The 15,468-nt window shown below is 34.4% G+C and overlaps 1 protein-coding gene across 7 annotated transcripts in view; it reads left to right on the top strand.

Moving 5' to 3' along the window:
- Window positions 1-15,468, top strand: part of LOC105329068 (short transient receptor potential channel 7) — a 90,495-nt gene that overhangs the window by 74,133 nt on the left and 894 nt on the right. For 6 of the 7 annotated variants that reach the window (XM_066079886.1, XM_066079887.1, XM_066079888.1 and 3 more), the window contains 11 exons: window positions 3,484-3,657; window positions 3,937-4,101; window positions 11,941-12,208; window positions 12,544-12,683; window positions 12,825-12,918; window positions 13,031-13,182; window positions 13,496-13,644; window positions 13,875-14,073; window positions 14,419-14,658; window positions 14,814-14,939; window positions 15,325-15,391. In XM_066079886.1, the coding sequence (XP_065935958.1) occupies window positions 3,484-3,657; window positions 3,937-4,101; window positions 11,941-12,208; window positions 12,544-12,683; window positions 12,825-12,918; window positions 13,031-13,182; window positions 13,496-13,644; window positions 13,875-14,073; window positions 14,419-14,658; window positions 14,814-14,939; window positions 15,325-15,391 (1,774 nt within the window). The remainder of the gene's footprint in view (window positions 1-3,483; window positions 3,658-3,936; window positions 4,102-11,940; window positions 12,209-12,543; window positions 12,684-12,824; window positions 12,919-13,030; window positions 13,183-13,495; window positions 13,645-13,874; window positions 14,074-14,418; window positions 14,659-14,813; window positions 14,940-15,324; window positions 15,392-15,468) is intronic. The other variant, XM_066079885.1, reaches the window with a different exon arrangement.

Raw genomic sequence — 15,468 nt, 5'->3', positions numbered from 1 at the left:
TTAAATTCAATATCTTTTTTCGTTTAGGAGGAGATAGCAGGACAAAATGACCCTCTAAAAATCACTAAAACGTCAATATCTCCCGAACGGAAATGACGTTATTAAAATAAAAAAATTATATATAAGGTTTTTATCAATATCTACAAGATCTAAAATTTTCACGGAAATCGGTCAAGTCGTTTTCAAGAAATCGCTTGTACAAAAAAGCGTAAGAAAAAAAATAAAATAAAAGGGAAAAAGAAACAAAGCAATAACAATAACAACTAGACATGATCTCGTTGCGAGCAACGAGGAGGTCTTCCGTGCGATTTTTTGAAGGTTATATGACCATGACTTTGATATTTGACCCTTTATCTCCTTATTGGGGCAACAAAAAAAAAATTGATGGTTGAATTCTATTAGGAACATCATTCTCAGCATTTTATTCTATATTGATTTTCAAAATAATGTTTTTTAAAATATTTGTTCTGTTTGAGGTATGTTATCAAAGTTTGGTACTTATAGCCCCTTAAAACCCATTAAAACCCCTTAATACGGAACACATGATAAAATAATTATAATATGTTGTTAAATAAATGTGAGATGAACATTTTTGCTACCTAAACATATAACAAAACATTTTTCAGTAAAGTGCTATGGAAGAAAGACTTTAGAGCCCTTTTGGTCCATAAATTGAAGGGCCAGCCCCTTTTTCTTGGCATCATACGAAAGTTCTTTTGATATTAAACATATTTTGTTCAACAAGTGTTTAGAAATTCTTTGCCGTTTAAGAGCTATCTGGGATATGATAATTAAGGGGCCGACCCCTAATCTCCTTATTGGGGCCAGATAACGAAACTTTTATGATTGAATATTGTTTAAAACATCATTCTAAGCATCTTTTATTCTATATTGCTTTTTAAAATATTTGTCCTTTTTGAGATATATTCGATCGAAATTTTGGACTTTTGGCCCCTTAAAACCCCTAATTACGTAACGCATGAAAAATTTTTTATAATGTATAGTTTTATTAGTGAAAGATGAACATTTTTGCATCTTAAACATATTACAAAACATTTCTCAGTAAAGTGCTATAGAAGAAAGACTTTAGAGCCCTTTTGGCCCCTAAATTGAAGGGCCAGTCCTTTTTCTTTGCATCATACGAAAGTTCTTTTGATATTAAACATATTTTGTTCAACAAGTGTTTAGAAATTCTTTGCCGTTTTAGAGCTATCTGGGATGGGCCGTTTTAGGGGCCGACCCCTAATCTCCTTATTGGGGCCAGATAACGAAACTTTTATGATTGAATATTGTTTAAAACATCATTCTAAGCATCTTTTAGTCTATATTGCTTTTCAAAATATTTGTCCTTTATGAGATATATTCGATCGAAGTTTTGGACTTCTGGCCCCTTAAAACCCCTAATTACGTAACGCATAATAAAAATTTGATAATGTATAGTTTTATTAATAAAAGATGAACATTTTTGCTTCTTAAACATATTACAAAATATTTCTCAGTAAAGTGCTATGGAAGAAAGACTTTAGAGCCCTTTTGGCCCCTAATTTGAGGGACCAGCCCCTTTTTCTTGTTATCAAACGAAAGATCTTGTAAATATAAATTTTATTTGCTCTATATGTTATGGTAAAATATTTTCAGGAAAGGAGATAAAGAACGAAAACCATTAAAAATTACGTTGTTGTTTTAAACTCGATTTTCGGGTCCAGGCGAGCTTCGACGCCTTTGAAGCCAGACAACCACAAATACCTTTAAACACATCTACAATCTTTTGTCTACAATCCCTGAAAATTTAAATTCAATATCTTTTTTCGTTTAGGAGGAGATAGCAGGACAAAATGACCCTCTAAAAATCACTAAAACGTCAATATCTCCCGAACAGAAATGACGTCATTAAAATAAAAAATTATATATAAGGTTTTTATCAATATCTACAAGATCTAAAATTTTCACGAAAATCGGTCAAGTCGTTTTCAAAAAATCGCTTGTACAAAAAAGCGTAAGAAAAAAAAAAAAAATAAAAGGGAAAAAGAAACAAAGCAATAACAATAAGGTCTTCCGTTGGAAACGGAAGACCTTAACTAGACACGATCTCGTTGCGAGCAACGAATGGGTCTTCCGTCCGATTTTTAATAGATTAGATCAAACTTATTAATTAAAAGATAAATCGTAGACCTAAGCGAAAAATAGTAAAAAAAAATTGCGGCATTCGGGGCTTGAACCCGGGTCGCCTGGGCCATGTCCACGACTCTATCGAGTGAGCTACTCAGACTCTCGCTTCAGAACTTTGACGCTTAGTTTTTCGAGAATGCCTTGATCGATTTTAAAACAAATTACATATTCTGAATCAGTGAAATGGTCACTATCAACCCTACAGAAAAATATCAAAAAAGGAAAAAGTTGAAAAAATCGATTTTTTGTCTTTCCTTCCGGTGACGACCAGAAGTGACGGACGTTAACCATTTAACCTAAGGGCATCCTTCCAAAGATAGATCTATCATCGCCGAAAAGTTCAAGTTTCTATCTTCAACCATTATTTTAATATTCGCTGGACAAAATGAATTTTTAAAAAAAGTAAACTTAACGACGTTGACGAACGGAAGTGACGTCATATTTGAAAAGATACGTATGCATAGCTATAGTTACTGTCTTCTATCTGTAAAATTTTCGAGAAAATCCGTCGAATCGTTTTTGAAATATTCGGTTTTAAAAAATTTGGTGCAGGAAAAAAAACAAGAAAAATAATAAGTCAAAAGAAACCTAACGAAAACAATAAGGTTTTCCGTTGGAAACGGAAGACCTTAATTAATTAGCGGCTGGCATACTTTATCAGAATTTTCGCAATCTCTCTTCCCTATTTCAGTTGTCTTTTAACTGAAGTATTTAGGTACCTGTAGCTATGCATTCTGAACAAACGATTTTTCAGAAAGGATGTTATATTGATACTGATGCTGTACGGACTGTTTATTACATGTCAATGTCAAGGCTTTCAAGAAATAATGCGTAGTTAGAGTTCTGTTTGACTTAATTTGGAGTCAGGAAATGTGGGGTTTTTTTCAAATTTTTAGAAATTAACCAAAAAGGGGCATTGATTTTAGTTTTAATAAAGCAAGAATTATACACAAACTTCCTCCCTTCAATTAGACCGAATTCATTTGATTATAATGCTGTACATGTATTTGGTTAAAGTAATCAAGACTCTGTGGTGTCTCGGTGGTTTTCGAAGTGAAGTCACAAACTCAGGGGACATGCATTCTATGCTAATCTGTCAAACACCAAGATTATGATTATTGGTATAAAACAATCAGTAATTTATTTATATTTAATTCTTTACTTGTTTTGCACATAAAGAATTGCTAACATTAAAAAATACGTGTAACATTGGATATTCCAATATAAATTTACTTAGACTTGAAAGAAAGTAGATCCAATATAATACCTAATTCGTTTTATACAATTATATTTTTTAATCATTTGGTTTTGTAGAAAGAGTATAAGGATCTTGCAGAGCAACTAAGTGAGTACACCGTGAAACTACTGGACCGTGTCCGCACGCAACAGGAATTGGAGATAATTCTAAATAAGGCGGGAAAACCACGCTTCAACCACTTCGAGAGTTTAGCGAGATTTAAGCTTGCGCTTTTTTATAAAGAGAAAAAGGTATCATCTGAAAAAGGTTGAACTATACACAGTGTTCTGATTGTTAGGAAATAGCGCAGATTGATATAAATTTGCCTGTTTTTAAAGATTAAAGCTTTTTGTCCGATTTTTTTTGTTAATTCTTCCCAATGAAGAAAACGTTTTGTGCATCGTCAAATAAGAAAGGAAGGAACTGTTTTACAACATCCATAAACTATGATATACAATTGGACCAAATAATCTTATTATTTTACATGAAGCCTAAAGTTTTTTCGTTGAACTAGATTGATTTACTTTTAGTTTGTGGCCCACCCTAGCTGCCAACAAAAGCTGATGAAGTCCTGGTACTACGGGATGGGGTCCCTAGAGAGGGCCAGCTGGCCTAAGCGGATCCTGATGTTTATCCTGTTTATCTTGTCCTATCCCTTCCTCGTCCTTGTATACCTCGTCTTTCCAAAGTGGAAGGTCAGGATCTTTAGATTTATCATTGGAATTTACAAAAGTTTGCTTGTAATATATCATTCCTAATTCATGAGTATCACAATCAAAACACCATGGCAAGGGTCGAGATAACAAAAAAATATACAAATGTACTTTCGTCATTTTAAGGGGTCGTTTAAGCTATTTTCAACATCCTTTTCACCAGTGTCAATATAAAAACATAAAAATTTTGTGGGGGAAAAAATAAATGAAAAAGGCTTCTCTATTGCCTTACTAATAAGATTTGTTTTGTTCATTGGAAGATGACGAATCTGCAAATTATAAAAGATAGAATCAAAGAGATCAGTTTTCAAGGGAAACTTATTCTTTCAAAGCCTGGTATGGGTTTTTCCGGTCAGATTGACATAAGTAGCACACTTTTATGATTTTAAGTAAATGAATTGTGTGTAGGGTATTAAGATTACAATTGTTTTCAGACTAAGGTGCGAACTGCATTTCTTTCATAAGTCTGTGAACGCTATTGTTTCTGATAACTGACACTATATTGGATTGCATCGTTCTTTAACCCATACACAAACGACATTTGACATCACTTTACAACTAGAATATAATCAAAAAGCACCTGGTCTGTTACAAATGGACAGTGTTTTTCCTAAGTAGGGAAACAAACTGAAAAGGTTGAAAAGAGCGACACGTTTTTATTCTTATTCGGGTACCTTGCATATCGCAAAGTGCCTGAAGTATCCATTAAATGGATAAAACTATAAAAAATTCGAAAAAACATACAAATACAGCTATTCGTAAACAACAATTCCAATATTTTTCAGTAACTAGTATACCTCAGAATAAAATTGCTGTTTTACAATATTTTAACTACATGTACATCGTTTTCCAACATGTTAAACGTTTATTTTTACATACAATAGGAAATCATGTCTTTCTCATAGTGTCATAATGAAATCTTTTATAATAGTTTTAGCTCGCCTGTGCCAAACGCTCAAATGAGCTTTTCTGATCAAAATTTGTCTGTTATCTGTCGGCGTCGTTGTCGTCGTAAATTTTTCACATTATTATTTTCTTCTCCAAATCCTACGAAAGACGAATAGGGCCACATAAAAAATATTTTTATCTTGTTATTACGAGAAAAGATCTCGTAATAACGAGAAAATAATGAGATCTGTTCTTGAAATTACGAGAAAAAAACAATTTTTAGCTCACCTGAGCTGAAAGCTCAAGTGAGCTATTCTGATCACATTTTGTCCGTCGTCCGTCCGTCCGTCCGTCTGTCCGTCCGTCTGTCCGTCTGTCCGTCTGTAAACTTTTTACATTTTGAACTTCTTCTCTAAAACCGCTTATCCAATTTCAACCAAATTTGGCACAAAGCATCCTTATGGGAGGGCGAATATAAATTGCAGAAATAAACGTCCGATCTGTATTCAAAGCGGAGAAAACCTTGAAACTGTAGAAAAAGGGGGGTGCATTTTTAAAAATCTTCTTCTCAAGAACTACCGAGTTAATCTTAACGTAATTTAGCATAAATCATCCTTAGGGAAAGGAAAATATAAATTGCAAAAATTATAGGCGATTTCTGTTCCAAATTTGAGATAATTGCGAAAATACTTATAAAGAATGGCTCGTTATTCCATATGCCGTAGACTGGCAATTCATTGCGATAGACTGGTCTTATGACAGGCATCGCCAGTCTACCGCATCTCGAAAACGAGGTTCTTTGTTTGAAGCTGGCAGTTTGTTGTGCAATAGTTCACGTGCGAATATAATCTATGAAACATGGAAATAACATTGGTGCCGATTATTGTGAAGTAAATTGAGGTTAAATATTTCAACGCGTTGTCATTTTCACTTGTGATGTTGGTTTTAGCTTGTTTTCATTTTTTCGTTTCATTTTGCTTTTTAACTTGGGAAACAATCGCCTTGTATTTGGAACATAGACTTCGGTAAATGTTTACCTGCGAAAATGATAAAATCTGATGCATTAACAACGTACTAAAGTGCATTTCCCGTTTATTAATTAATTTTCTAATTGTTCCAACAAGGATCAAACAAGTGTGTTGGTGTTAGCTTGTTCGGATTTTCGTTTCGTTTCATTATTTACGCTTTTAAACCTGGAAACTATCGTCTACAGGTATTTCGTGATTTTTACGTATCAATTCAAACAGATACTTCGGTAAATCAAACAGTTAACTGTTTACCTGCGCAAATTAAGCAAAATCTGATGTAGGGGTACTGAAATACAATTCCTTCTATCGGTAATTCGGCATTTTCTTTTGCGTAATGGTAGATTAATGCAATAGATTTTGTTGAGATGCTCGACATTTTCTCGAGTTTATTCAGTTTAAATAGAGTTTGATATCGCTGACGGAAATATGTAGGTATATACATGTATATATATATGATTCATTTCGATAAAATAAATTGTGTTCTTTATTTGTTATAGTGCATGTTTCTTGTGTTTAATTGTTTACAATTTCTATTTACTAACCATATTTGAGTGTTAAGCTTCGAATTATAAGCAAGATACAAAGATTTGCTCACAATTCTATGTTTGTACACAGATCTTAAAAACTAAAGATGAAAAAAGTAAAAAAGTTGTCAATATTTATTAAGAAAATGTTCAAAGTCTGTTCTTCCAGAAACCAACTTTAACAACTTATTGTATTGTAAACTTAATCTTTTTAGCTCACCTGAGGGTGGGGCCACAATGGGGGGGGGGTCGAAGTTTTACATAGGAATATATACAGTATATCTTTAAAAATCTTCTTCTCAGAAACTAATCAGTCAGGAAAGCTGACACTTGTGTGGATGCATCCTCAGGTAGTGTAGATTCATAGTTATGAAAATCATGACCCCCTGGGGTAGGGTGGGGCCACAATGGGGGATCGAAGTTTTACATAGGAATATATACAGTATATCTTTAAAAATCTGCTTCTCCGAAACAAATCAGCCGGCAAAGCTGAAACTTGTGTGGATGCATCCTCAGGTAGTGTAAATTCAAAGTTGTGAAAATCATGACCCCCGGGGGAAGGTTGGGGCCACAATGGGGGATCGAAGTTTAACATATGATTATATAGAGTAAATCTTTAAAAATCTTCTTCTCAGAAACTAATTAGCCAGGAAAGCTGGCACTTGTGTGGAAGCATCCTCAAGTAATGTAGATTCAAATTTGTGAAAATCATGACCCCTGGGGATAGGTTTGGGCCACAATGAGAGGTCGATGTTTTACATAGGAATAAACAGAGTAAATATTTAAAAATCTTCTTCTCAAAAACTAATCAGCCAGGAAAGCTGAAACTTGTGTGAAAGCATCCTCAGGTTGTGTAGATTCAAGGTTGTGAAAATCATGATCCTCAGGGGTAAGGTGGGGCCACAATGGGGGGTCAAAGTTTAACAAAGGAATATATAGGGTAAATCTTTAAAAATCTTCTCAGAAACTAATCAGCCAGATGATTCTTTATAATTATTAAGACTTTGGCCCCAGGACAATTCTTTGGCCTCACGAGAAGGTTCAGAGTTTGATGTACGTTTATATCCGATATATAAACTATTGTTAAGGATCTTTTTGAGAACTGCAATACTCAACATATGATATGACTATAAAATCATCCTGTTAGAAAGGGGACTAATGATTATAAACATAAGAATATCCAGGGGAAAATGGATTTTATTTATACAGGATCTACATGTATTATTGTACATTGTCCAGATAGTTTGTATTATGACTCCATTAAGCTGATTTTATCATACCTATTGTTCCTCAGGTGAGCGATGTGGCCCATGGGCCTCTTGTTTATGTATCCCTATTCGTCTTTCCTAAAACCCACTGAGTATTTCAACCAAACTTTGCCGAAAGCATTATCTGGTGAAAAGTATTCAAGTTTCTTCAAATGAAGGGTCGCGCTCTCGTTATAAGGGAGATAGTTTAAAGTAGTGAAAAATTGTTGGTATTTAAAAAAAGATTTCTCAACCATTTGGCCAGAAAAGCTGTACCTTGTGTAGAAGTATCATCAAGTTAGATCGTATAATCTCTAGATGACCATCCCCGACTCTGTGTGTGGATGTGTCAAGTGATCACTCTCCGTCGTTGTGTTTGTCCTTGGTTATTACGTTCAGTAACCCGATACGACACCCAAGCAAAGTGGTGATCACGCTCTGAGATGCTGACTGGCGGCCATTAGATAACAAACTACTAATTCAAATAAAAGGTGGTAGAATTTCAGAAAATAGCTTTGATCGGTTATTTTCAAATGATGTGTACACGCTTCACCTGTAGAAACAAATGCCCGCTGATTGTATGATTATATAACTGTACATTTGAAATAACTAACTACATATTATATAAATGGCAACGACAAAAAAATCCAACCAATAATCTAAAACTTAAACTGTTTTAATCTATCTTCCTAACTACATCACTCGTGATTGTCATTTCTAACAGCCATGAACTCCAACTGAGTGTCCCTTTTTTCATCTTTCCTTATGATTACATTCGTACACTTGACTACTTGTCTAAAAAAAAAAAGGCAAATACGACGTAATTAATTTTTCGTATAATGACTTGTAATTTATTTTTCTCATTCTCAGGCATGTACAACAATATTACTTATTAGGTTTGTTACTGACTGTTTAAAGAAATTTGTGGGGTCGGTAAAGTCCATAGAAGGCGAGGCGGAGCCGAGCCTTCTATGGACTTTACCGACCCCACAAATTTCTTTAAACAGTCAGTAACAAACCTAATAAGTGTTTTGTTTTGTCGAGGACCTAAAGTTTGATATATAAACAAACGTTTGTGTTGAAAATCAGTTCAAATAACGTTACGTCCGCCATGTTGCGCTATAAATTTTGACGCTTGCCTTTTAAAGAAATTTGTAAGGCAGCCACGTGACGCGTTTCATCCAATGACGTCGCGACATTCTAGTCCGAGGCAAAACAACATTCTTTACTATTATACGAATCGTACTCTAAAACACAGAAAACTTAGAAGCCTTTGGCAAAGTATGCCTGAAACTAGAGTTTTACCTGTTTGTCCGTTTACTTCAAATTCCTTCGTTGTGTTGTGTCGGTCACAAGCGTTTGAAATAATCGGCTTCGTCTCTTAACGTCACAACCAATCTTCGAACAAATTTAGTAGCAACAATGAGTAAAGAGAACACAAAGTGTGAATTCATAATATCCCCTCCTCTAAAGCCACACTTTTTAAATTTATAAACTTGTTTAAATGGAAATTTTTAAAACAAAATAAGTTCATCGTCAAAGAAGCAAAGATGCAAATTCAAAATATATGAAATTCATGATCCAAAGGTCAGTTGTTCTGACTTTTACGGTTTATATTTTTTTGTCAATTATCGAATAATTAAAGTACTTATTAGATTAACCACCTTACATCGTGACCCTTATACATGTAATTATATGTATTTAAAAATATGCACATTGTTTAAACTTTCAATTTTGTAAGTCGGGAACCCAGGATCGATGACATAGCCTAATATTAAGGGTGTAAAGTTGTTTATAAAAGGCTGTTGAAATCTTTTGGTGATCATTGCTCCTATTTTTGAAATTACCATTTGAAAAACTGTATATTTTTTCATGTGCAACATCAATCGTTTGAGTTTAAATTTCTACGGATATGAAAGAAAAAAAAATAAAGGGCTTCAAAAATTGATTAGATGAGCGAAGTGGCCCATAGGCCTTTTGTTTTGTAACTTTTTCCCTGGTTTTGGTATTCCTGTCATGCTAAGATAGTACAGTAATGTAAAGCAAAATTGATACTGCTGGATTTTTTATATTTGAAAATGAATACAAAGAACTGTATATGATAAGAGTTAAATTTGGCCCCCATAATTCGCCATTTTTAAAGTGTTTTGGGTACAATAAAATGTTAACTAATTTTTTAGAAGAGTTGATATACAATATATTTTTCATCTATTTATTTGATTTATTTGCACTCATTGGCAGTACATGACGTCAGAAGTGACGCCATTTCTATAATTCAATCAAAATCAGCCAAAAATAGACATTTTTCTTATCTATTTACGAATGGGAAATATAGAGCGCATGCTTGAACAAGGAAAATGTTTGTGTCACTTATTAGTCTTGGCTAGATACATCTCTGATTAAAATATTTTATTTGTTCAAGAATGCGCTCTATGTTTTCGGAAGGAAAAAACTGCTTGAAAACAAGCTGCTTTACGCTAAAAATGCAAAAATGGCGGGAAAATGTTGTCTTTACAATGTCATATTTCTAAATTGTGGGCACTTGAACCAAAATGAATATTATGTAAACACATCACATATATATCTGTACTAAGAAAACAAAGAATGATAGTAAAATGATGATGTTCATTTTAGGGGGCCATTTTAGGCCCTTATCATATATAGTCCTTTGAATACATTTTAAAAATTTAAAAATTGGTTTGCTTAAATAAAGCCACAGATTGTTTAGACGATATAATATTTCATATCAAATATAGCTGAAAATCAGTATTTCCAACAGTGTTCACAAACGTGTGGTCCAGATATTTAAAACATTACGTAGTTATGAAGTCTTTGTGTACACTCAAAAATGTCAAAGGTTCTTATTAAAAATTCATTTGTAAGATGAATACTAGTCTGTGGAAAACAGAACGCATTCTATCACTAACTCTAGCGGACCAATCAATATTCATGATGTAATACTGAGACCTGTTTAAAAATAACAAAACGAAATTTTTCCACCCGATACCTATTCTCCCCGTTAAAAAAATGCACCCTTACATTTCTTCCACAGCATAATATACCTTTCAATTTCCTATTACTCATCCCCCGCAAAATAAAGATAAAGAAATCATCATTAGACAAACAATTTTCCAAAGATCAAACTAAAATTAATTGCGCCACTCATTGCAGAGTGTAGACGGTTTATTGCCTTTAAATGAAGCATTTTGCGTTTGTTTTACATCTTCGCAAACTTGTGAAGATAAAAGTTTCGAGAAATAAACTTCTTTCATATACATATACACATACATGTAGCGAATCGGGTTAAAACTAGTTTTAAATCAAAGTACTGAGAGTACTGAAAGACGGGGTCTTGAAAGTTTGCATTTGTTATTGTCCTGGATTTCCTCGAATATGCTTTCAAAATTTATTTGAATAAGTTGTTACAATCTATGTTAATTCGGCTTTTTTGCAATTGTCTGATACTTTGTCTAAATTTCACTCAATACAGGCCTTCATAATTGTAGAAAATTGACACAACGGTATACTATATAAAATAAGACCCCAAGGAAATTTTTTAAAAAATTACTACTAACCGGGAATATCAAACAACTATATCAAAGTAGATAATTTTAATCATTAGATTTATTCAATTTTGTGATCCAAGGGAAAATCCACAAGTTGGAATAATATAATAATGCCATATAATACATATTTACTGAAGTGCATGAAAATTTTCTGCACTATTTTCTTACTCGTAGACTCAATTCATGGGTTCTACGCGTGCCTTCCGATTTGAGACTTCGGCTAACAGTAAACCAATATACGGGGTCACGTGACCCCGTCTAAAAATCAGTAAGTTAACTAAAGATTAAGAAATGTAAATACTGGCTCTTCCATCTATTGAAATGTACATAGTGGTTCTTCCATCTATTGAATATGTTGGTCGAATATAAGATACATGTAGTTTCGTACTGTTAATCAAATTATATGACCAATCAAAAAGGAATTATAAAAATTTAAACGCTTCCTAACTGCTTTGTGCGAGTTATAACGGTGGGAGTAGTTAAGTACAGAAAGTAAGAAGGATTCTCATTTATGGCGAGAAAAAAATAGTTATGTTCTTTGGCGTTAGCCGTGCTATTTTATTTTTAGATGATACACATCTTGAAGTACCCGTGCATCAAGTTCATCTGCCAGATGCTGTCTTTCATCTCCTTCCTGGTGCTGATCATCATCTCCACGGCCGAGTCCTCTCAGACCACCTCTAGCACCAACTCACTCAGAACCCAGCACCAGGACCTACACAGAGTCTACAGCTCATTCAAGTCTTTCACCAATGGCACCTTCATGGGAGACGATTTCCCAATGAGACCTCTTTTCCCGTCCATCACAGAATTTCTTATATCCATATGGGTCTTTGGTAATTATGATAAATGGGCGTCTATTGCTTCGCTGATTGTATAAAAATCTCTTAGAACCTCTTCTGAAATTTCGATTCAAATTGTACTGTTTGATCACTGTATATAATACAGAATATAACACATAAGATAAGTACAAATATAAGTACAAGTACACGTGTATATTAAACGCGGATTGTGTCGCAATGAAGCATCGTAAATTGTGTGGGCAATTAGAGTGTTAAAAAATATTAAATGATTTATGACAAAAGAAGGCTAATTTTTACTGCTGAAAACTTCAGTACATAGATAAATTCTAGCTGTCGCTGACTGATATAATATTTACAATATTTTCTAGGTTTTGCCTGCCAGGAGTGTAACCAAATCTACCTTCTTGGAATAGAGAGTTACACAGAGTCATGGTATAACTTAATGGATTCCGCCCTTCTTTGCCTATATTTTGCCTCATATACGTTGCGATACATGGTGATGATCAAGGTTCGCAAAGGACTTCACTTTTCGGAATTAAGATTACATTTTTTAATTTCAGAGGAAAGCTAATTCATCAGATGCTATTAACATTATCTATTATACATTTATCCATTTTTGAAGCCATCTTCTCTTTTCACTACTGAACAGGGCCAGTTTGCTTTGAAGTACATCTTGAATGTCAATCTAACAGATCCTGCCCAGTATTTTTTTCTGGAATGGCAGTTCTACTGGCTAAATGCAGGTACACACGTCCACATGTACATTCATAAATAACAAGACAAAGTTAAAACAAAACTGTGTCAGTGTTATTTTTGTGTTTTAGCCTCTATTGCAACCACTCTTCTACTTTACAGATAGGTTTTACTGGCAACCTTTTGACCCCATCAATGCTGCCGAGGCCTTATTTGCCGTTGCCAACATCCTGAGCTTTTCACGTGTCTCCTACCTGTTACCTGCCAATGAAGCCCTTGGTCCTCTACAGATCACTTTAGGTCGAATGGTGAAGGTACGCGTGATTTTCATTTATTTTTGCAGAACATAAAGTGCCCGTAATCCGATTGAATTAAAGTTAATATACTTCACAGCTAATACTGGCTGAATCGTGACAGTTTCTGAACAAAGGTCAACATTTGTGACAATGAAGAAGATAAAAATGCTACAATAACTGCTTATATTTCCAATCTTTTTGCATCTAATTTTAGAAAAAAGATTCAAGATTAAACCATAAATTTTGCTACACAATAAATCACGATTATCACATATATAGTGCACGACAACAGACGCTGAGTCCAATATATGGTGACCTTCTATATTTCCAGGACATTCTGAAGTTTATGTTGCTGTTCATCGTTGTGATTGGTTCCTTCATGGTGGGGCTACACAACCTCTACTGGTACTACAGCGTGCATGACGACATCGAAATCACGGACCACGAATTCCAATTCAAGGCAGAAAAATATTTTGGGACGTAAGTTCCTCGCTATTTTCTCTACATTGACATAGTCATCAGTTTCCTAAGCATAGAGGAGATAAATGTTGAATCTGAATATTTTGAATTTTGGTCACCATTGTGCATTGTTCCTTAAGGAAACCATGTTGCAAATAAAAGCTTCTTTTGTTGCCACATCAGAAACTGATATCTTAAATTTCATTAAATTTCACTTACTGCTATTGAATTGAAATTCTGGTCCTTTCCAGCGTGCTGGTCACCTTTCGGACTGTGTTTTGGTCCATATTTGGCCGAGGGGACACTGATGTTTTATCCTTGGGAGAGTACCAGAACAATTTTACTGAGGACATAGGCTACATCATATACGGCGTGTTCAATATTGTGACTGTGACTGTACTTATCAACATGTTCATAGCTGTGATGACCAGATCGTTTCAAAATATTGCGGTGAGGGGCTTACTAGAATCTAGTTTATACCATACCATTTTATATCTTTATGAACTGGATATGGATACTGTGGTGCTATTATTTGTTCGAGGTTGAACATGTAGACCTTAAATACCCAAAAGATAAAAAATATCGCCCAGTCTCTATTCTAAGGACCAAAATGCTCATACTTGTGAAATGATTAATTTGAGGTAGTTTGTTAAACAATTTATAACGTTTCTAAAACGTTCACGATTTTAGCCTCTACGGCTATAAATGAAAGTTCTGAATTCAAACTAACTTATTCAAATCTTTCGTGAATAATAGTTATTATCAAACGATGAAGGCCTTGTATGTAATATACAGGAAGACGCAGATTGTGAGTGGAAATTTTCACGAAGCCTGCTATACATGGAGTACATAGGAGAGGGATGCACCCTTCCCGTGCCCCTCAACATTCTGGGGGGACCTCGGGCACTGGTCAACAAAATCATCAAGGTCTGCTGTTGCTGTAAAAGTGCTGATGACGTCAGGGAAACCCCTGACGAGGTCTCCGGAAGTAAGATAGACCCGGATCATTCCAATACCAACGGGACGTCTTCAGCAGTGCGTGATGTCTTTTGTGAATTTCACTCCCTGGAAAATCATTTGTATTTTATGGTCATTCAGTCTGTTTTGACGTTTCAATCAGCTGCATGAACACTATATGGGTAATAGTTTCACTTCGATCAAGAGCTAAATATTCACATGTATTTCTTTAGCAGGAGCATGGGTGCCGCAGTGTGGATATCGCCACAATAGAAATGTACGAGTCCACCCTGAGTCCAGAGGATATGGACATGAGGAGAAGGAGCCAAAGTATCATAATGGAGCCATTAGACTACAAGGTAAATTATAGGTGTCTACCGTTAGTCACTTGACTACCGGGTTGTATAGGGTTAGGTGTCAAACAGTTACTAATGAAAATTCTCATTTTTCATCCAGACATCACTATACTTAAAGGAAAGGAGTCTCCCGTTTGTCACTTGATTACATGCATAGAAGGGAGAGTATAATATTAGTGCGCATGATTGTGCGCAGCTTTTTATTTTAATGCAGTCGTATATCATTCCTAGTATATTTTTCCCCAAAAAATGAAGTGTCGAACTGGAATTCCAAGTCTTATATTGTTACATGCCATCCATTTATCATTAGACATTTGTCACTCAAAAAAAAAAATGAAAAAATGAAAATGCTTTCAATGTAAAGTCATTTTTTCTTTATTTATTTCAGAAAGTGATACAGACTATTATACAGCGCTATATATTCGATATACAGCGCGAAGCAGAAGTTACAGAAGGTACGCAAAAAATATATCTAATTGAAACGACCATAAAATATTTATTTATTTACATATTATCATATTCTATTAGTAGA

Source organism: Magallana gigas, chromosome 3 (assembly GCF_963853765.1).
Source record: "Magallana gigas chromosome 3, xbMagGiga1.1, whole genome shotgun sequence".
NCBI classification, from domain to species: Eukaryota; Metazoa; Mollusca; class Bivalvia; order Ostreida; family Ostreidae; genus Magallana; species Magallana gigas.
Note: the sequence above shows the minus strand (reverse complement) of the source record. Positions and strands in the feature narration are given on the sequence as shown.